This window comes from Eriocheir sinensis, chromosome 19, assembly GCF_024679095.1.
Source record: "Eriocheir sinensis breed Jianghai 21 chromosome 19, ASM2467909v1, whole genome shotgun sequence".
Classification (NCBI taxonomy): Eukaryota; Metazoa; Arthropoda; class Malacostraca; order Decapoda; family Varunidae; genus Eriocheir; species Eriocheir sinensis.
In genome coordinates, this window is record NC_066527.1 from 12,016,445 (window position 1) to 12,039,822 (window position 23,378).

General features: G+C 47.5%; 1 protein-coding gene across 1 annotated transcript; it reads left to right on the forward strand.

Annotated features, from left to right (window-relative positions):
• Positions 1-2,736: 2,736 nt before the first annotated feature.
• Positions 2,737-11,843, forward strand: LOC127000693 (uncharacterized). The gene is made up of 2 exons (XM_050864692.1): positions 2,737-7,062; positions 7,342-11,843. The coding sequence occupies exons 1-2, from the start codon at positions 4,363-4,365 to the stop codon at positions 11,440-11,442; spliced, it is 6,801 nt and encodes a 2,266-aa protein (XP_050720649.1). The 5' UTR covers positions 2,737-4,362; the 3' UTR covers positions 11,443-11,843.
• The last annotated feature ends 11,535 nt before the right edge of the window (positions 11,844-23,378 follow it).

Sequence of the window (23,378 nt, forward strand, 5' to 3'; positions counted from 1 at the left end):
TTATGTCTGATGTTAGTGTAGAGCAAATGTTCTAAGTCCCTCTCTCCAGACTTCTACATTCCATGGGTAGCCACTCTTGATTCCGTTATGTCTGATGTTAGTGTAGAGCAAATGTTCTAAGTTCCTCTCTCCTGACGTCTACATTCCAATGGCTGACACTCTTGATTTGGTTGTCAGTCTGTTATCAGTTAGTGGTACGTAGGCTATGACTTGAAGGTAAAGTAAGATGAGGTTAAGTTTGGTAAGGAAGTTAGGTAAGGCAAGGCAAGGTTAGGTAAGATATACAATGCAAGGTTAGGTTAGGTAAGATGGGGTAAGGTTAAGTATGATTAGGTTAAGTATCATTAGCCTTTTATCTAGAGCTTTAGTGAGGCGTCAAGTTTCTGAACTGCACCGATACACCTCCCTTTTAGGCTCATATTCTTAAACATCCCAGAGCTTACACACCAACATCTGTTTAGGCTTTCGTAGAGGTTGTGGGTATTTCCATGGGTAGTTTTATGAGCCTAATGATAGTATGACAAGGTATCTACAGAAACACCTTTTTTTCAAACCCACGCCATCCCTGCATCCCCATCACCACCTCCTTTCTTCCTTTCCCTCGGCTCCTAGGGCTACCAGAGAGTCACACGGGGCGCACACCATGACGGGGCAACGGAGGCTGAAAAACTCGACTGGCTGAGAGAGACTGTGCCGGGTGAGCCTGGCGTCGACTACCCCATCTACTGGCGGGTACCCGAGACCTCCTTCACGTGCGAGGGCCGAGAACCAGGTGAGAAGAAAAGGGAAGGCAGGGGATGAGGAAAAGAAAAAGAGGGAGGTATATATGGGTAAATAAGTAATGAAAGGAAGTGTAAGCATGGGAGGGTAAAGAAGGGTATGAGAAAAAGCATTATCCTCCCTATTCTGCAATGGAGATGAGGTTAAGTACACAAGGATATGTTTATGTAAGCAAGGGAGAATGGAGGGACTAACGAGGCACAGGAGAGAGTAGTGCAAGGAACTGTGAGCATGGGAGGTAAATAGATACATAAAAAATAATAGATATGGAGATAGAGAAAAGGTTTATGTAAGCAAGGGAAGGTTTATGTAAGCAAGGGAGAATGGAGGGACTAACGAGGGACAGGAGAGAGTAATGCAAGGAACTGTGAGCATGGGAGGTAAATAGATACATAAAAAAATAGATATGGAGATAGAGAAAAGAATGCATTATAACTTACATACATTAACATTCACATAGATAGATAGATAGATGAAAAGTTGTACATAGATCGAAATAATAAAAAAGGCATAAGGATAGAGATAGACAGATAGATACAGATTAACATATAGAAAGCTGGGTGGGTAGACTCATTAATAGATGGAAACAGATAAGTAGATGTATATGGAGATAAAGAGAGGGAGATACTGTATTTTATGGATGTATTAGTAGTATTGGTGGTACATTAATATCATCATTATTATTATTATTATTATTATTATTATTATTATTATTATTATTATTATTATTATTAGTAGTAGTAGTAGTAGTAGTAGTAGTAGTAGTAGTAGTAGTAGTAGTAGTAGTAATTGTAGTAGTAGTAGAAGTAGAAGTAGTAGTAGTAGTAGTAGTAGTAGTAGTAGTAGCAACAACAGGAACAACAATAACAATAAAAGTAATATAAAGAAATAATATTGGGTTCCCATTTCTCGCCTTAATTCTTCTTTTTCCTCCTCCTCCTCCTCCTCCTCCTTTTCTTCCCCCTTATTTTTATTCCTCCTCTTCCCTCTCCGCTTTCTCCTCCATCCCCTCTCCTCCTCCTTCTCTTCCTCCATTTTTTTTGGTCATTCTCTTCCCTCTCCGCTTCCTCTTCCATCCCCTCTCCTCCTCCTTTTCTTCCTCCTCTTCTCCTCCATCCCCTCTCCTCCTCCTTTTCTTCCTCCTCTTCTCCTCCATCCCCTCTCCTCCTCCTATTCTTCCACCTCTGCTACTCCATCCTCTCCTCCTCCTTTTCTTCCTCCTCTTCTCCTCCATCCTCTCTCCTCCTTTTCTTCCTCCTCTTCTCCTCCATCCCCTCTCCTCCTCCTTTTCTTCCTCCTCTTCTCCTCCATCCCCTCTCCTCCTCCTTTTCTTCCTCCTCTTCTCCTCCATCCCCTCTCCTCCTCCTTTTCTTCCTCCTCTTCTCCTCCATCCTCTCTCCTCCTTTTCTTCCTCCTCTTCTCCTCCATCCCCTCACCTCCTCCTTCTTCCTCCTCTTCTCCTCCATCCCTCTCCTCCTCCTTTTCTTCCTCCTTCTCCTCCATCCCCTCCTCCTCCTCCTCCTTTTCTTCCTCCTCCTCCATCCTCCTCCTCCTTTTCTTCCTCCATCTTTTTGGTCATTCTCTTCCCCTCTCCTCTTCCCTCCCTTCGTCTTCTCCTGTTCCTCTTCCTCTTCTCCTCCTCCTCCTCCTCCCTCAGGTTACCACGCGGACGAAGACGCCGAGTGCCAAGTCTTCCACATTTGCCGCCACCACCACCAGCGCACGGGGCGGGCCTTCCTCTGTCCCAACGGCACCATCTTCAACCAGGGAACGCTGACCTGCACGTGGTGGCACTCCGTTGAATGCGGCAGCCAAGGACAGAACGTGGCGCCGGTCATTCCCCACGCCGCCTCCCCCGTCACCGCCTCAGACTCTTCAGTTTTCGGCAGCAGGGCGAGGTTGAGGGGGCAGAGCAGGCAGCAGGGAGGTGAGAAAGAAAGGGTTCGGCAGGAGGGAGAGGAGGAGCAGGAAGAAAGGCAGGAGAGAAGAAGACAGGAGGATGAGAGGAGGCAGCAGGAGGCGAGGGAGGACAGAAGAAGGCAGGAGAGGAGAGAACAAGAGGATAGAAGAAGGCAAGAGGCAGAGAGGAGACAACAGGAGGAGAGAAGGCAGCAGGAGGAGAGGAAGAGGCAGCAGGAAGTAAGGACGCGACAGGAGGAAGCCAGAAGACAGCAGGAAGGGAGAAGGGAGCAAGAAGCAGGGAGACAGCAGGCAAGTCAGCAGGAAGGAAAGAGACAGCAGGAAGGGAGAAGAGAGCAAGAAGCAGGGAGACAGCAGGCAAGTCAGCAGGCAGGGAGAAGAGAGCAAGAAGCAGGGAGACAGCAGGCAAGTCAGCAGGAAGGAAAGAGACAGCAGGCAGGGAGAAGAGAGCAAGAAGCAGGGAGACAGCAGGAAGGGAGAAGAGAGCAAGAAGCAGGGAGACAGCAGGAAGGGAGAAGAGAGCAAGAAGCAGGGAGACAGCAGGAAGGGAGAAGAGAGCAAGAAGCAGGGAGACAGCAGGCAAGTCAGCAGGAAGGAAAGAGACAGCAGGAAGGAAGTAGGAGGCAACAGGAAGAAAGGAGGAGGCAGCAGCACGAGAGCCACTTCACGGTGAGGGGGCACGCATCAAGGTCACAGCAGGAAGGTCAGCAGGAGGAGGAGAGACACTTTGGGCAGAGGCGTCAAGAGGAAGCCCAAGCTCAGCAGGTGGTATTACAGCAGCAGACTGAACAGCACTTTGAGCAGAAGGCACAGCAGGCAAGTCAGCAGGAACAGCAGAAGGAGACTGAACAGCACTTTGGGCAGAAGGCACAGCAGGCAAGTCAGCAGGAACAGCAGAAGGAGACTGAGCAGCACTTTGAGCAGAAGGCACAGCAGGCAAGTCAGCAGGAACAGCAGAAGGAGACTGAGCAGCACTTTGAGCAGAAGGCACAGCAGGCAAGTCAGCAGGAACAGCAGAAGCAGACTGAACAGCACTTTGGACAGAGTGCACAGCAGGCACGTCAGCAGAAACAGCAGGTCATTCACCGCCAGCAAGAAGTACAACAGCAGACCGAACAGCACTTCCAGCAGAGGGAGGAAGAGGAGAGGGCGCAGCAGGCAAGTCAGCAGGGACAGCAGACTGAGCAGCACTTTGAGCAGAAGGCACAGCAGGCACGTCAGCAGGAACAGCAGGTCATTCACCGCCAGCAGGAAATACAACAGCAGACCGAACAGCACTTCCAGCAGAGGGAAGAAGAGGAGAGGGCGCAGCAGGCAAGTCAGCAGGGACAGCAAGAGATTCGGCAAGAACAAGAGCAACTTTTCCAGCAGCGTGGACACAAGCTGGCTGACACTCAGCAGTTAGGCGAAGAGGAGCAGCTTTTTGAGCAGACAGGAGAAAGAACGGTACAGAAGGACCAGCACCTTGAGCAGTCTGGCCAGCAGGAAGAGCAGTCTGAGCGGAAGGAACAAACAGGGACAAGCAGGCAAGAGGAAATACTACAAAGCAGCCTCTTTGAGCAGAGCGTGCAGGAGACAGGAACAGAGCAGGCAGATCAGCAGGTCAGTCAGAGAGCTGAGCAGCAGCAACATGCGGCAGGACAGGATCAGCAGAAGGCGAGGATGCAACAAGCAGGTCAGCAGAAAGGGAAGCAGGTGGGTCAGCAGGAGACAGTGACGGTGGTGCAGAGCAGCGGGCAGCAGGGTGAAGGCCTCCGTCAGCCGGCCCCGCCCCACGCCACGCTGGAGGCCGTGTCTCCCCCGCGTGGCGGCCAGGGCGAGCGGCAGGGCCTGCGGGTGCGTCTAAGCCACAGCGGTCGCTTCATCAGCAGCGAGTCCCGCGAGTCACAGGAGTACGGCGTGCCGATCCTCGCCACGGGGCCACAGTACACTGACTCAGAGTCACTGGAAGACTCGACTCTGGAACGGTTTTTCATCACCTTCCCACCTAAGCTTCCTACTAGGACCAGTGAGTCACGTGAGTCACTGGAATACGGCGTCCCCCTCTCTGCCACGAGGCCACAGTACACTGACTCACAGGAGTCTCTGGAAGAGCTGACTCAGCAACAGTTTTCAGTTTCCTTCCAAACAGCAGCCGGCCGGCAGGCCAGTGAGTCACACGAGTCACGGGAGTACGGCGTGCCCCTGTCTGCCGCGGGGCCACAGTACACTGGCTCGTCAGAGTCACAAGAAGACTCGACTCTTGAACGGTTTTTCGTCACCTTCCCACCTAAGCTTCCTACTAGGATCCTTGAGTCACGCGAGTCACTGGAATACGGCGTCCCCCTCTCTGCCACGAGGCCACAGTACATTGACTCACAGGAGTCACTAGAGTTTGTGAGGCACCAAGAAACTATTCGTGTACCCTCTGCCACGCGTCATCAAGTCACTGAGTCACGTGAGTCACTGGAGCAAGGCGTACCCCTCTCGGATGCGGGTCCACAGTATTCTGACTCACAAGAGTCACTGGAATTGGTGAGTCAACATGCTGGCGCTGCACCGCTACCAGCTGCCCCACAGTTTCCAGAGTCTCGTGAGTCAGTGGAATTCGGCGTGCCAATGGCGGCGGCCGGGCAGCGGCACCAGGCCACAGAGTCCCGGGAGTCCCTGGAGAGGTTCAGTGACGAGCGACTCGTACACTCGCGCGTGCCGGTGCGCCTGGCCCCGGCCCCGACAGCGGCCCCTTCCACCCAGCAGGCAGGCGCCCACGCTGACACCCGGACCCAGGCCACTGTGGAGCACACACTAGCTGGGGCAGACTTGCCACTTGTGGAACAATCAGCGACACCTGTGGAACAATCAGTACCATCAACAGAACCTGTGGAACACTTAGTGACACGTGTTGAACAATCGGCAGCACCAGCGGGAGAAATGATATCACCTGTGCAACAATCGGCAGCGCCTGTGGAACACTCTGCGGCACCTGTGGAACAACCGACAGCGCCTGTGGAACACTCAGCAACACCTGTGGAACAATCGGCAGCACCTGTGGAACACTCAGCAACACCTGTGGAACAATCGGCAGCACCTGTGGAACACTCAGCAACACCTGTGGAACACTCAGCAGCGCCAGAAAAGCATTTCGTCGCCACCCAACACTCGGCAGCACAGGAGGAACTTTCGGTACTTATGGAGGACACGGTGGCACCTCAGCAAGACTTAGCAGAACGTGTGCAGGAGTTCGCACCTGCTGAACACGCGGCAACACCTGTGGAGCACTCAGCAGCACCGGTGGAACCTGACACATCAGCAGCACCAGTGGAGCAAACAGTACCGGTGGAGCCCTCGGCAGCACCCGTGGAACAGTCATTCTCAACAGGAGCGGCGAAACAGTCATTCTCAGCAGGGGCGGCGGAACAGTCATTCTCAGCAGGGGCGGCGGAACAGTCATTCTCAGCAGGGGCGGCGGAACAGTCATTCTCAGCAGGGGCGGCGGAACAGTCATTCTCAGCAGGGGCGGCGGAACAGTCATTCTCAGCAGGGGCGGCGGAACAGTCATTCTCAGCAGGGGCGGCGGAACAGTCATTCTCAGCAGGGGCGGCGGAACAGCCGTCCTCAGCGGGGGCGGCGGACAGTCAGCAGGAGCAGTCGTCGGGCATACTGGCGTCGGTCCTGGCCGTGATGGAGCGTCTGGGTGTGCCGGTGGTGAGCCTGTCCGGCCTGAGCAGCGCCCCGGACCTCTCGGCCCAGGACCAGGGCCTGTCCCTCCAGCTGGAGGCCGCCCACTCGCTAGAACTGCGGCCATCACTGGAACGAGACTCACAGGAGGTGTCCGGACAACAGGGCGTGTCCTTTACAGTCTCAAGAGACTCACTTGAGCTGACAGACCCCACAGACACAGAGTCATTGGAGTTTAGAGTGTCACAACATCAACAACAACAACAGTCAGAGGGAGGCTCAGGCCAACACAGCGTGTCGTTCACTGTCTCAAGAGACTCTTTTGAACTGCGGGACCCCACAGACACAGACTCGCTGGAGTTTAGAGTGTCACAACAACAACAACAACAACAACAGTCAGAGGGAGCCTCAGGACAAAACAGTGTGTCATTTACTGTTTCAAGAGATTCTCTTGAGCTCACAGACCCCACAGACACAGACTCACTGGAGTTTAGAGTTTCACAACAACAACAACATCAACAGTCAGAGGGAGCCTCAGGACAAAACAGTGTGTCATTTACTGTTTCAAGAGATTCTCTTGAGCTCACAGACCCCACAGACACAGACTCACTGGAGTTTAGAGTTTCAGAACAACAACAACAACAATCAGAGGGAGTCTCAGACCAACGCAGCGTGTCAATCACTGTCTTAAGGGACTCTCTGGAGGTCACAGACTCCACAGACACAGACTCACTGGAGTTTAGAGTTTCACAACAACAACAACAACAACAACAACAACAACAACAACAACAACAACAACAGTCAGAGGGAGCCTCGGGACAAAACAGTGTGTCATTCACTGTTTCAAGAGATTCTCTTGAGCTCACGAACCCCACAGACACAGACTCACTGGAGTTTAGAGTTTCACAACAACAACAACAAAAATCAGAGGGAGTCTCAGACCAACGCAGCGTGTCAGTCACTGTCTCAAGGGACTCTCTGGAGCTCACAGACCCCACAGACACAGACTCACTGGAGTTTAGAGTTTCACAACAACAACAACAGTCAGAGGGAGCCTCAGGACAAAACAGTGTGTCATTTACTGTTTCAAGAGATTCTCTTGAGCTGACGGACCCCACAGACAGAGACTCACTGGAGTTTAGAGTTTCACAACAACAACAACAACAGCAACAGTCAGAGGGAGCCTCAGGACAAAACAGTGTGTCATTTACTGTTTCAAGAGATTCTCTTGAGCTCACAGACCCCACAGACAGAGACTCACTGGAGTTTAGAGTTTCACAACAACAACAACAACAGCAACAGTCAGAGGGAGCCTCAGGACAAAACAGTGTGTCATTTACTGTTTCAAGAGATTCTCTTGAGCTGACGGACCCCACAGACACTGACTCACTGGAGTTTAGAGTGTCACAACAACAACAACAACAACAACAACAGTCAGAGGGAGCCTCAAGACAAAACAGTGTGTCCTTCACTGTCTCAAGAGACTCTCTGGAGCTGGCGGACCCCACAGACACTGACTCACTGGAGTTTAGTGTCTCACAACAACAACAACAACAGTCAGAGGGAGCCTCAGGACTAAACAGCGTGTCATTCACTGTTTCAAGAGATTCTCTGGAGCTGACGGACCCCACAGACACAGACTCACTAGAATTTAGAGTGTTACAACAACAGCCACAAGGAGTCTCGGTACAGCGTGGCGTGTCTCTCTCTACTTCACAACAGCAGCAGCAATTACGTGGCACGACCTTCACTGCCTCGCAGTCAGCGCAAGCGTCACATGGAGCCCAGACGGCCTTCGTGCTGGAAGTTTCTAGGGAGGACGAATCCCCTGACCTACAGCTGTCACTTGAGCGCGTGGAGCAGCAAGACTCCCTGGAGCGTGTGGGGGAGAATGACTCCCTAGAGCGGCTGGTGCCTGTGAACCTTGCCACCCTGGAGGCTCATGGCGTGCTGCTGGCTGACTCAGGGCCTCAAGTGCTTGTGGAAACTGTGGAACCTGTGGCAGGAGAACAAGCTGGAGTGGATCTCTCCTCCTCCGGGGCGCAGACAGAGGCAGGGCAAGCGTCACCTTTTGACCAGGTGATCCTCGTAGTAGACCTTTCTACTAAACCTGACTGGGCTGAAGACCTGCGACCCTCCCTTGAGCGTGACCATCCCGCGGACTCCCCGGTGGAATTTAGGCGCGTGGACCAGACTCTCTCAGACCAGCATGAAGTGTTCCTGGCAGGTGCTGGAGCCCAGACGGAAGTTGAGGCCGCCCCCCAGCAAGAACTTGTCTCCCCTGTGTCCAGCGTGCTTGCACAGGACACAGCACAAGTAGCACCCCAAAAGAAGCCTCCCGCACCAGTGCAAGTCCAAATGACACACGCGTTTGTTGAGTCACGTGGTGAATCTCTGCCGCCGGTGCATCCCACAGAGCCAGAGGCACCCACGGAACGCCATGGAGTACCTCTGTCACCGGTGCAGCTCAAAACGTCTCGTCCACCTGCCCAGCACACCTCAGCTGTGATACCAACACCTCAGAGAGTACACATGCCATCATTGGAACGCATCGAACCACAGGCACCTGAAGTATCCCCCGGATTGCCGCTGTTACCTGTGGGTCATGAAAACACGATTGCACCTGTGGAAGACGACGGAGTAGCTACTGCACCGGCAGAAAGCCATAAGCCGCAATCAGCTATAAAACCCAAGCCGCTAGATGCCCAGGGGGTACCATTGTCCTCAGTGGAACAGCAGCAGTCACAAACACCTGCTGTCCTCAGTGGAGCGCCTTTGTCAGCGTTGGAGGGCGAGGCGCCGCGTGCACCTCAGTCACCTGTGCAACTACAAAAGCCACAAGAGGCCGCTCCTCCACAGCAGGCCAGGTTTGGAGTACCTCTGCCCCCCGCGGTACTCTTCAGCTCACAAACTGCTGGGGAATCCGGAGCCTCCCAAACACTTGGGGAGCACAAGTTTGGCCTCCGTTTGGCCTCTGAGCAGCCCCTGAGGACCATCGTGTCACTGGAGCGTGACGACTCCACTGTGGACACCCTAGAGCATTTAGAATCTAAGGAAGTATTTGACGTCACAGAAGATCCGCACGACGACCTCCATGACACAGTGGAGGTTCTGGACTCAAAGGAAGCTATAACGAGAGGGGTGGTCGGAGAGTCCTTGTTCTCGACGCGGTCTCAAGCGTCTGCACAACCTATCTCTCCCGCACAGTCCTCCCAGGGTTTCAAAGACGCTCAAAAGGAAGAACCTCAAGAACAGATCCACTTTGAACAAGTTCAGAGCCAGCAACAGCCCCACCCTCAAGAACCTCATCGTCAACAACAATTACAATCAGTAGGAGTCCATCCTCAGCAGCTCCAGTCCGTACAGTCAACAGGACAACAAGACTCTTTCTTTGTCTTTGACCCCAATGAACCGCTGTCCCTGGAGCTTGCGGAGCCCGTGGACAAGTTCTTCTCTCTTGAACGCCTCTCCACCGGTAACCCAGAAGACTCTGCGACCTTCATCCTGCAGGAAGAGGGTCTGATCTCTTCTGAGGTGCAGGACACAACAGAGACCCTTGACACGAAGGAAGTGTTTGACGTGGACTCGTCAGAGCGCCGCACTCCAGCGGAGGGTCACGATCGAACGCAATCTGGCATTTCTCTCTTCTTTCAGCAGCTGGGACAAGGTGGAGGAGCTGCAGGACAGAGTGCAAGGGAAAAACAGGCAAGTCACTCCACGACGGTGAATACTGACGGGGTTCAGAAAAACTCACTGCAGCAGGCCATCGAGAACCTGATGGTGAGTCTGCTGCAGGCTGGAGGGGGCCAAGAAACTCCTGAGACCGCCACGACGACCTTCCATGTGACTGAGGACGAGGACTTAGGGGCCTTCCAGCAGGCTACGGAGGTGCTCCCAACGACTGTTGTGTTTACTGAGGAAGCAACAGAAGCAGAAGCAGACACGACCCTTCCTGCGACGACTACTTTTCACGTAATTGAGGACAAGGGCTTCGGTGAATTCCAGCAGGGTAGCGAAGTATTCCCTACGACCCTGGTGATTACTGACGAAGCAGCAGAAACAGAGACTGCAACGGAGGATGACCTGGCCTTCATCGAGCAGGAAGCATTTACAACCCTATTGCCTGCTGAGGAGGGTTTGATCACGACCAGCCTTCCCGAGGAAGAGCAGGCCACAACCCTCGCACCCATGAAGAAAGAGGTCACCACATTCCTTCCGATCCGGCAGGTCACAATTTCTGTCAGAGGATCCGAGCATGAGGACGCCATCCCAGTCCAAGAGGTCACCACATTCGTCCCAGTTCAGCAGGAGGTCACCACGTTCATGCCAGTTCAGCAGGAGGTCACCACGACGGTTGGCACGATCCAGGAGCAGGAGCAGGAGTTTATCACCACCACCACCACCACTGATGTTCCGCTCAAGAAGGAGGTGACGACTTTCATCCCGGTGCAGCAGGAACTAACCACCTTCATCCCTCGTGAGCTGCAAGACGCCACCACCTTACCAGCAGACCAGCAAGAAGACACTACTTTTTTCCTTGCTAGTCAGCAGGAAGAGGTCACCATTCTCCCAAGTGAGCAGGAGGAAGCTACCCCGAATACTCCCACTAATACTGCTGCTGCTGCTGCTGCTGCTGCTGAGTCAACTGTTGCTACCACATTCTCGCATGACGTCACCACCACTGTGTCCCCAGATGAGCAAGAACTGTCCACTACATTCGTTCCAGAAGCAACGGAAGAAGCACGCGCCTCCATCGCCACCACGAGGAAAGCCCAGCCCGGCACACCGTTCAGACGAAGGATCAAGAAACTCCAGCGCCCAAGGACACGATACGAAACTCCAACAACACTCTACGAGGTGCCCAAGCCTCAACGCCCCGCAAGGCTGTACGGACTGCCCAATCTTCAGGAGCAGAGCAGCGAGGGGCCTCAACGCACCAGAACGAGGCTGATATCCCCCAAGACGCGGCAGGAACGACCAAGAGGTGTCGGAGCCACGTCACTACGACCCACGAACGACCGCACTGATTACAGACGATCCAGATTTTCACGACCTGTTTTTGGTCTCTCCAGAACGGCGAACTAAATTAGAATCATCGTAGGCTACGTCGACCTGCTATTCCTGGCAAGTAACCTTTTTTTGTTTTTTATATTACTTTTTTTTTTTTTTGCTGCCTACCATGTAATAACGCTTGTTAAATATATAAGATTGTGTGTCTATTTATTTATTTATAATGTAATTTATTTCCCACGTATTGGTTATTGTACTCTCTCTCTCTCTCTCTCTCTCTCTCTCTCTCTCTCTCTCTCTCTCTCTCTCTTTTCGCGCACGCGCGTTCCAGGGTTCAATATTTATAGTTTTTCGTCCACTTCTTTGTTACGGGATTTAAATGTATTATATTAGTTTTCGTCTTTGTCCTCTTCTTCCTTCGGTAACCAAAGAAAGGCAGGAAAATTTTTATTATTGTATGTATGACGGCTGAATAAAATGAAGCCAGAATAATCTTTGCTTTTTATCTTACTATTCCTTAAATCTTTTTTTTTTTCTGAGATGATCATTTGTTTGCCCGTCCTCCCTAAAGTGACGATCACTGCCGCGCGGCGATAATAACCAAGGAGTCGCCACCCCGCCTGGCGGTGGCAAAGACGTCGTTGGCATCACCCTGACGAAAAATTGTAGCATTTTTATTATCTTCACACAGTGGCCATAAATTCATCTTTATCATCAATGTGTGGTGGCGCTGAGACACTGGGAGGGAGCACACGGATTGGGTGACGGTCAAAAGTTGGTTATCGAAACGACCAATAAGAACAGGAAATGGTTTAGGGCAGGTCTTACCATGCACAGAATTGATAAGAGGTGGACCACCAACGTAACAGAGTGGCAACCCAGTAATTATGATACAGGTCAGGATACACAAAGAACGGGGTGGAGAGCTGAGATGAAAACATTTGCCGGAGCAAGATGGAGTACGTAGCCCTCACTAACATCAGATATGAATGAAGTGGAGAAAACTGGGAAAGATTTTAGTCCACAGTAGACTAGCATTGACTGAAGATCATGATGACGATGGTGGCGCATGGGTGACGACTGAGAGGACAATTCTTTATCAACACTCGCCTCTTGTAAATGTTTCAGTGGCCGCTCAAAAAGTCACAGTATTGAGAGAAAACCGCAACAGGAACCGCACCATCACTATTCACCACTTGACTCGGCCCCGTCACCACGCCGGGGATATTCACCATTTCATCCCATCCCCGGCATGAACGTTAATACAACATAAACACTGATATAAACGCTAGCGAACATTCTTCCGTTGACTTGGACTCAAAATGGAGCCAGACACTCAAACCCGTACAGACGCATCTTGTGTTTCCTTGTATATTTCAAGAAAGACTCACGAGTGCGACTACTTCGAGGAATCTGATGGAATAATAGAAGCAAACATGAAGTGCGGTCAGAGTGATGTCATCCAGGGTCGCCAGCAAGCAATCCCTAATGAGTTGCACCTCACCACACACTCAACACCTCTCGCTTCCTCTGCAGCCGCCACTACCCCATCGGCCAGTTTCACGTGGAAAACTATAGCGTCGATCGGCACCATTGCTAACGATCAAAACAAACAAAACGACTGTGAAAGCGGCCCAAGGTCTCTTGCGTCTGCATTTTTTTTTTTTTAGTTCAGGACCAAAAACATCGCCATTGATTTCAAGAAAGAACGAGTTGCTCATCATGTCCATAATGTTTATTTTCACCGAGAGATGACAATAATGGGACTAATATACATTTAAAACAGACGCATCGTCATCACCAGCACGCGGTGACAATAAATGATGACAAAACATTATGAAGAAAAGTTATGCCAGAATTTATTTTATTTTAACACCTTCCTTCAACATCATCTTATTCGCAACTTTTATTTTATACTCAAATCTTGCCAAACATTCTTGCTCGTATACAGTATTTTTATTTGCCGTTTTCCGCGCATCCTCTTAACTTGTCTTTTCTTACCCCAGACATAATTTTTTTTTGTGCGTGTAATGAAGTCTTGATTATTTCTTATTTCGCCGTTTCTTTATTTTCTTATTTTCTTTCACTTTCACGCCAGTTTTTTTAAGTGTATTTGAATGTATTTTAAGTGTCTTCATTATTCTCTTTTTTTTATTATTATTAAAACTTTACCACCTGAATATAAAGTGGCTTAGGATTGGAGCCGTTTCATCTTAGCCCAGTAGTGTCACGATAACATTTGCTGTTGTTTAGGAATACTAGGACATTTAAGAATACGGAGTCGTTTGAGAATACAGTCGTTTATGAATACAAGTTAGGTTCAGAATACAGTTTTTTAGATTTACAATGTCGTTTAAGAATACAGTCTTTAGGATTACAAGGTCGTTTATGAATACATTCTTTAGGATTACAAGGTCGTTTATGAACACAGTCTTTAGGATTACGAGGTCGTTTAAGAATACAGTCTTTAGGATTACAAGGTCGTTTATGAACACAGTCTTTAGGATTACGAGGTCGTTGAAGAATACAGTCTTTAGGATTACAAGGTCATTTAAGAATACAGTCTTTAGGATGACAAGGTCGTTTATGAATGCAGTCTTTAGGATGACAAGGTCGTTTATATATACAGTCTTTAGGATTACAAAGTCGTTTAAGAATACAGTCTCTTAGGATTACAAGGTCGTTCAAGAATACAGTCCTTAGGATTACAAGGTCGTTCAAGAATACAGTTTGCTAGGATTACAAGGTCGTTTAAAAATACCGTCTTCTAGGGACACAAGGTCGTTCCAAAAGTTTTGCATGAACACCTCCGTTCACTGACCACTTCACAACCCAGATACTCACACTCAAAATAATGTTCCCCTCGCCCTTCTGTGACCCTCAAAGCTTAGTTACGACTCCGCCAATTGAAGTCAATATATAAATCTTGTATAACCTTCTGGTATTTCCGAGGGGTCAACTTTTTCCTTATGCCCTTGTTTCTCTCCCACTCCGAGCCTCGTCTTGTCCACCTCCCTGCGATGACCTCTGATATATTAATAATTTCTTAACTGAATAACACACGACTTGACTTGGATCAGAATGTTTCTCAACGCAAATTAAAGTTTCTAATGACTTAAATGTCAGTTCTCGTCTTGCTGGGCTCAGGGTTTCGTTTCCCAACTTACATCCTTGTGGTCATCAACTGCAGAAACCATTATGAAGACAGTCTTTAGGATTATAAGGTCGTTTAATAATACAGTCTTTAGGATTATAAGGTCATTTAAGAATACAGTCTAAGGATTATAAGGTCATTTAAGAATACAGTCTAAGGATTATAAGGTCATTTAAGAATACAGCCTTTTAGGATTACAGTCTTACCTCTTTTTTTTTTTTTTTTTACGTCTACGCCTATAGCGCCTGTAGGCTTACTTGAGGGGCCTGGATGGTAGTCGGCCCCAGCCCATCATGGCACAGGCAAGTGTTTATAGTGGCGCCATCGTCTCTTTCTCTTCTCTCTCTCTTTTACTGGCATGTTCAATCTTACTTTATAGCAGCAGCACCTCTTGTATCTTTAATTTAGCGTGATTTGTTTCCCTTGCCAAGAAAAAACAAATGCCTTTCAGCGTTGACAACCTTTGTGTCTGATGTTAAGGATGGTATTCTTAGACGCTACCAACACCCACACCAACTATTTGCAAAGGACGAAAACATGATCAATCGGATTCTAGAGATTGTTTTTTTTGGGGGGGGGTTCGGGGTTTAGAAGAAGGGTCAAACTATCACCAGGTTCATTAAACTACCCCCTGGAAAGGCCCACAACCCTTGCGAAAGCCATGTCAAATGTGTGTGCTGGGGCGACGAAATGTTTAAGAATATGTCCCTAAGACCAGCCACTCCAATCTGTCCGTTGAGGGGGTTTGATGTCCTCTCCCCCTGGCTTTACGGTGCTGCGCTTCATCATAAGACCGAGAGCCAAGGGAGGGTAAAATAAAAAACCCTGCCCTCTCTTTCGGCCACCTTTTTGGATTCTTTTTTGTAGTAGCAGCGAGTAGCGGGCTTTTTTTATTGTTTCTTTTTTTGTACCCTTGAGCTGTTTCCTTTGTTGCAAAAAAAAAGTGACAAAATGAAGCAGATATGATAGGATTCAATACCCACCTGGTTCTCTGTAGGATGTTTATGGACTTCATCCTAATCCGTTATAGCATCTAGTTTGACCGCTCCGCCGGGGTCCACCTTGACATCTACAGCTCCCCGGTTCACTGTTACTTTGCCACTCCGTCTGGTAGCAGTTATACGCATGATCTGACCTGCTAGAGACCACTTCTTGCACTCTTAGACAAGGCCAAAAGGGAGTGCGCGTAAACAAGTGAAGACTATCGGAGTAAATTAACACTGCAACATTTTTTTTTTTAAGGATATGAATATTGATGTGGCCCAGAACGTTTCCCAATCAAACTTCTATCTTAGGTGAGGCCGCCAAAGTGAGCTGCTTGATGAAAGGTGACAAGTTTAATTAACGACTTTAACTAATATTTGTATGATTTTTTTTTTTTTTTGTTTATATATTTTTATAGAGATGAGTATAAATGTAAAATAGTGATGCAAGGTGGTCTGGTACTTCATCTTTTTGCGGGTGATTTATGTTTGTGTTTACTACGTGTGTGTGTGTGTGTGTGTGTGTGTGTGTGTGTGTGTGTGTGTGTGTGTGTGTCTGTGTGTTTTCTGCTACGCGAAACAAGATAAAGTGTTTGATGTCAGAAAAACAAGAAGAATAAGAAAAAAAGAACAATAAAATGAACAAAAAACAAAAAAAAAGAAAAATAAATAAATAAAAAAAAACGAAAAAAAAAAACTACAGGAAAAAAAGAGGAAAACGGCAGGGAAAGAAAGAGATGAAAAAAAGACAGTAAGAAAATAAAAGAAAGGACAAAAAAAGAAACGAAAACAAGATAAAGAGGAGAAAGAAAGATGTAAAAGAAGAATGAGACCAAGATGAACATGAACATTAAGAACAAGAACGACAAGAAAAAAAGATAAGAGGCCAATAAAGGCAAAAAAAAACAGGAGTGTGTTGCCCTGGATCAAGTAACCTCTGAGGGGGCTATTTTTTTTCCCTCCTGTGTCATGTTTGTGTCTTGACCCAGAGGAGGTGTGGGAGGAGGAGGAGGAGGAGGAGGAGGAAGAGGAGGAGGAGGAGTTGAATGAGGAGGAAGAGGATATGGATGTGGAGAAAGTTGATAAGGATATAAAAAAAAAAAGACAGGTAGGATAGAAAGGAGAAAGCAAAAAAAGAGAGAAAAAGGAAGAGAAAGAGAAAAAGAATGATTAGTAATATCCTCGTAATGTAAAGAAATATGTGTCTGTCTGTCTGTCCCTCCACGTGTGTCTGTATGTCTATATGTTTCTGTCTGTCTGTCCATGTGTGTGTGTGTGTGTGTGTGTGTGTGTGTGTGTGTGAGACAGGTTGTATACGGGTTAATACACACCTTGACCAACACACACACCTAAATAAATCTATTAGCAGTGTTACACCATTCAACATTCTCCTCCTGCTTCGATTTTTTTCTTCTCTTTAATATTATACAACGCTGAAGACAGGCGCGGGTCACTGCGTGTGGTAATATCAGAAGGAAAAAGTCTTGAGTAATTTCCTGTCGTAATCCCTCTGAAATAAGTAGGAATAAAAAACAATCATCAGTATATAATGGTAACACTAATCGACCGCAGGAAAAAATAAGACATGAGGTTAAGGAGGAGTAAGAGCTTCGTCAATCACACGCTGAGAGTGACGCAGCGACGGTCACTGAGAGATGTCGTAAGAGAGACTGAGGTGTATTCCCAGACGCCTCCGCAGCTCACACCAGCTATTTCCAAAGGCCAGAAAGAAGATCAGTCGTGTTATAATGAGTGTTTTTTAGGTTCTCGACACAGAAGAAGGCTCTAGGGACACAAGGTCGTTTTAGAAGTCTTCCATGAGCACCTCCGTTCACTGACCACTTCATAACCTAGATAAAACGAGGCCACACTCAAAATAATGTTCCCCGCGCCCTTCTGTGACCCTCAAAGAAGGGCCACTAAGCTACCCCTGGCAATGCCCAAAACTATGAAAACCGTTACTAAGCTACCCCTGGCAATGCCCAAAACTATGAAAACCGTTACTAAGCTACCCCTGGAAATGCCCAAAACTATGAAAATCGTCACTAAGCTACCCCTGGCAATGCCCAAAACTATGAAAACCGCTGCTAAGCTACCCCTGGCAATGCCCAAAACTATGAAAACCGTTACTAACCTACCCCTGGCAATGCCCAAAACTATGAAAACCGTTACTAAGCTACCCCTGGCAATGCCCAAAACTATGAAAACCGTTACTAAGCTACCCCTGGAAATGCCCAAAACTATGAAAACCGTTACTAAGCTACCCCTGGCAATGCCCAAAACTATGAAAACCGTCACTAAGCTACCCCTGCAAATGCCCAAAACTATGAAAATCGTCACTAAGCTACCCCTGGCAATGCCCAAAACTATGAAAACCGTCACTAAGCTACCCCTGGAAATGCCCAAAACTATGAAAACCGTTACTAAGCTACACCTGGAAATGCCCAAAACTATGAAAACTGTGTCAAATATGTGTGCGTGGGCGCCGAAACGGTTAAGATCAGTCGGGTTCTAATGAGTGTTTCTTAGGTTCTCGGCACAGAAGGAGGCTCTAACTACCACCAGGGCCACTAAGCTACCCCTGGAAATGCCCAAAACTATGAAACCCGTGTCAAATATGTATGCGTGTACGCCGAAACGGTTTAGAAGATCAGTCGGGTTCTTATGAGAGTTTTTTAGGTTTTTGACACAGGAGTCTCTAACCACTACCAGGGCCACTAAGCTACCCCTGGAAATGCCCAAAACTATGAAAACCGTATCAAATATGTGTGCGTGGGCGCCGAAACTTTTATTTTTTTTATTTTTTTATCAAAGATTGCGGCTAAAGGGCAACAAAAAGTACAAAAAAAAAGCCCGCTACTCGCCGCTCCCACAAAAGTAAAAAGTAAAGAGTAGCCAAAACAGTACATAACCCTAAAAGCCCCAAACGTCTCGGCACCTCAGTCCGCCTATCTGAAGCGCCTCTCGTAGAAGTTTCCGGGATTTTCAAGGACTGTTTTGTAATCTTCAGTGATGGTTTTAATCGACAGCTGTATCTTGAAAGTGGAAAAATCCTCCATGACATCCCGGTTAATCTTCCCTGTGGCCTCGGGAAATGGTCGTTATGTATTTGAAAATATGGACCACAGTTTTTATCGTGTGTGACTTTGCTTTAATAATTCCAAAAACGACCTGTAAGAAAAAATATATGAAAAAATGTCACCGTTCCCACGACCACGCCGATCATATTAACTCATCTGAGAGAGAGAGAGAGAGAGAGAGAGAGAGAGAGAGAGAGAGAGAGAGAGAGAGAGAGAGAGAGAGAGAGAGAGAGAGAGAGAGAGAGAGAGAGAGAGAGAGAGAGAGATGGAGAGAGAGAGAGAGAGCGAGAGAGAGAGAGAGAGAGAGAGAGAGAGAGAGAGAGAGAGAGAGAGAGAGAGAGAGAGAGAGAGAGAGAGAGAGAGAGAATTTTTTTTTCTTAGGTGTTGGCTATAGCGCCGGTAGTCTGGCTGTCTTCAGGGACCTCCTGGATGGCCTCAGCCCGTCAGTGACGCAGATTTTTTTTTTTTAAGGTGGCTGCCGTGGGGTATGACTTGCTTGGCCTATGCTGCCCCCCCGGTGCTCCAAATTCGCTATAGTTATGAAACTAAAACTACTAGAAAGAATGATCGAATTCTCTGAATCAGTGGAGCATGTTTTTATTAGAGTATGTTTTTCTTAAAGTCGCACGTGTCTGTGCGGGTTGGAGTCTCAAGCATTGTGCTCCCTCGTTTTGCGTCATCAAAACACAGGGAGTCTGCGAGTGAACACTCGGCCAACACAGAACACATGTTAGCATGACACCACTTCTTCGTACGCATGAATTTATCTAAGCTTTTCTTGAAAGTATCTTTCGTAATTACTACCATGATTGCAAAGCCTGTTCCACTCCTCCAACACACTATGCCTCCAAGCTGTAAGTGTTAGAACGTCTGGGTTCAGGCTCAGGTTCAATCCCGGCCCGGGCAGTCGACGTGCAGCTCACCCAGCTGTTCATCCTTCCTCTCGGGCTAGTCGATGAATGCGTACCTGGGGAAACCTGGGGAAGGTAAACTGTGAATACCCGGATGCATTTGCCGTGTGTCCCGGGGTAATGGTTCCTAACTACTAAAGGCTCAAGGGCCAAAGAGACGGAGATAAGAGCCGACGCCACCGCCGAGATTAGCATATGCCCGTATCTTTACGTTTACCTTACTGCTCTGTACGCAAACCCATTTCTTTCCAATGTCCTAAAAAAAATATCTGACATGACCTACTGCTACGAGTCCCACCCTGTTCATTTTCGGCCGTAACCACAACAACCAAAATTGTCTACTATTCGCTTTCCGAAGAAAAAAAAGGATATATCGACATTTATGGCGATTTGCCTTGCCTAGATTTAAGACGTGAATGAACACACACAAGCACACGCAAGGATACAAGGAGTCTACAAAGGTCAGGCGGCCTACACTTGGCACCTCTCGAGAACGGATGAGTCAATAATTTTCCTCCCCCTCCGCTTAGCTAGCCTCATTTTATAAAACTGTTCCTTATCCTTCCATAAAACTATCTAATCAACTTTTACATCTCAATCGTATTTGTATTGCCAACATGTCTGCTTAACTTGCCGCCTTCATCCATTGCCTTGTTCGTGATCCACATTTTTCCTGTCTCTTTACAACCTTTCCGGTCATTTTTTTAGTACAAGTGCCTTTTCATATAAATCGCCCATATTTATCCCTTTAACCCATTTATCAACGTCAGTTAAATCCCTTTGCAGTCTCCGTCTAACTAATTAAGGTTCATTTTTCGTAAGTCTCTTATTGTACTTTAAGTTTTTAAGCCCTTGGATCACTTTGGTCAGTCTTCTGTACTGATACGAAAAATCTATACCCTCCCTGTAATAGGGTCACCAATATTAAAAGCATAATCAGGGTTCAAGATACAGTGTGCGCTTCCGTTACTAACACTTCTCGAAATACAACCTACAACTGTCGGCGGGCTCCTGGCGGCAGAATTATGACTCGTGGCCAGAAATTAGAGCCTACACGCATTCCAAAACCCTTGTTGCATCTGGAATAACTTAAACGCAATATTCTGAACTTTGTAGATACTAAGGCTTTCTTCCCCTACACTCAAGACTCTGCATTTGTCGTTGTAAACTGCATCTTCCACCTATTGGGCCAGTCACAGACGTCGCAAAGCTCCCCTCGTGGTGTGCTGAAGGTCTGTTTGTCCCTGGGCAAGAAGTGAATGTTTCTGGTATGGTGATCGGGGTGTGAGCGGCCGTGGTGCCAAGGGTCAGGAGCTGAACACTGCTTGTAATGTCAGGACCACCTTCCATCGTTTTTATCACACACCCATTAAACTTTGCCAGCGTGTGTGTGAACCAACGTTGCCAGATTGTCGTAATCTGCCAATTATGTTTGCCGATTTCCGACCCAAAAACTGCTTCCATCACCCACATAACTGCCTTCATATATGGTTATCGTTTAAATGGTTAATTATTGGTGTTTCTTGGCAACAGTAACGGGCCAGAAACCGATAAATACGCGGGTCTTGTGTACGATAATCTGGCAACGGTGGTGTGAACTTCTGATCAAGCATCCACATGAGGCAGGTGTCTATGACCAAAGAACACCTCATATCAGTCGCTACTATTACTCCACCAGAGGCAATATAAGTAAGAGTGGTTACTTTGGGGCGGCCATAAACTACACAAGCGTTCATCTCGACGCGGTGATAGTGACAACATCTCTTACAACATCCTGCGCGCACAACTTTCCATCACAGCAAGCTGGTAACAACAAGGATCATTATCACACGGCGGTAATGGACACTTCCTATTTTCTTATATACTTCATCATCATCATCATCTCTCTCTCTCTCTCTCTCTCTCTCTCTCTCTCTCTCTCTCTCTCTCTCTCTCTCTCTCTCTCTCTCTCTCTCTCTCTCTCTCTCTCTCTCTCTCTCTCGTGTATGACGTAAAGACGAAGCAAAGATTAATGATGAAAAACTGAGTAACACCAAAAATGTCATGTGTTGTCACGTGTGTGTGTGTGTGTGTGTGTGTGTGTGTGTGTGTGTGTGTGTGTGTGTGTGTGTGTGTGTGTGTGTGTGTGTGTGTGTGTGTGTGTGAGAGAGAGAGAGAGAGAACACACACACACACACACACACCAGTGATGGGGTGAATACAAGAGTTGTGTATTCGAATACGAATACTTCAAATTCCAACAAACAGATATAAAATGTCGAATACAGTGAAATAGTTTTAATTCGAATACATGTACGAATACTTCTTGAAAGTACTCATGAATACATTCATAAATACATTTCATTGAAAAATACCTTCTTGGCGTAACTGGGTAAAGCACTGTTCAAAAGTTATGCAACAGTAAAATGAGCTCATGAACATCTACTATACACGACTACTACACGTACGTCCAGGAGGCTGCACTTGTAAGGAACAACGGCTTATTTCTGAGAGTAAATCTTGAAGTATTCGTCACATTATTCGCAGAATACGAATTCTTTTCCCTTGTATTCAAATACGAATGAGAAAACTTTGATTCCTATCAATAGTTATTCGAATACGAATACGAATACAACCAAATATGGTGTTCGAATGTGTTCGAATACGAACACCGAATACGAATAATCCATCCTTGACACACACACACACACACACACACACACACACACCGCTTCGATAACTTAGTGGTTAAAAGCTCTGTGTTGCCAGGCTTCACGGCCTTGCAGGCGGAGGTTGATGCCCCGCTCTGGGATGGGGGGGGGGGTGTGTGAGGTCCTGGCAGTACCCAGAGAGTACTTGTTGGCGATAACCAGTCCAGCTCGTGATCAATCAGTGGTGAATTACACACACACACACACACACACACACACACACACACAAGAGGACACAGTAAAAATTTGAGGAAGGGAAGATGCTTGAGAGACAAAGGAATATAGCTTCCCACAAAGAAATATTGAGGTTCGAGGTTTGGGACAGACTAAGTGAGGATGTAGTATCGGCGAAGAGTGTGCAAAACTTTAACGAAAAGTTTGACAAATACAGATACGGAGACGGGACCACACGACCGTAAGCCCAGGCCCTGTAAAACTACAACTAGGTAAAACTAGGTAAATACACACACACACACACACACACACACACACACACACACACACACACACACACGTTACACATATACAGAGTCATAAACACAGACACACAAGGTGACACAACCAGACACCCACAGGCAGTTACACAGAAGAACAGACAGACTGCAACAGGAAATCATAACGCCAGGATTATATCACATTGCTACAAACTTTCATTTCTACTCAGTCGGAAGTAAGTTAGCTGATGTTATCTCTCTCTCTCTCTCTCTCTCTCTCTCTCTCTCTCTCTCTCTCTCTCTCTCTCTCTCTCTCTCGTGTGTGTGTGTGTGTGTGTGTGTGTGTGTGTGGTTCATACGTACACAACCGAACACTTGTAGCCTCCTCGTCACCCGTTTCCTCCTCCTCGTCTGATGAAAGCAAGATTACACCCAGCTCGAGTGTGTTCACTTTTCCGGTTAAGACTTGAATTAGAAACAAGTTGTGAGGTAAAATATGACCAGATTCTTTTTTCTTTTCTTCATGACCCCCGGGCGCACGCAAGACAAAGTGGGTACATAAAAAAAAAAAATGATATAGAAGGTAAATGGTTATGAAATAGAATGACACAAAAGAAGACTACTCATGATGATTATTCTTATGGAAATGATAATGATAATGATAATAACAATAACAATAACGACAATAACAATGAAAAAAAAAATAATAACCACGAAGACAGCAACAACAACAACAACAGGAAGTAAAATCAGTAGCAC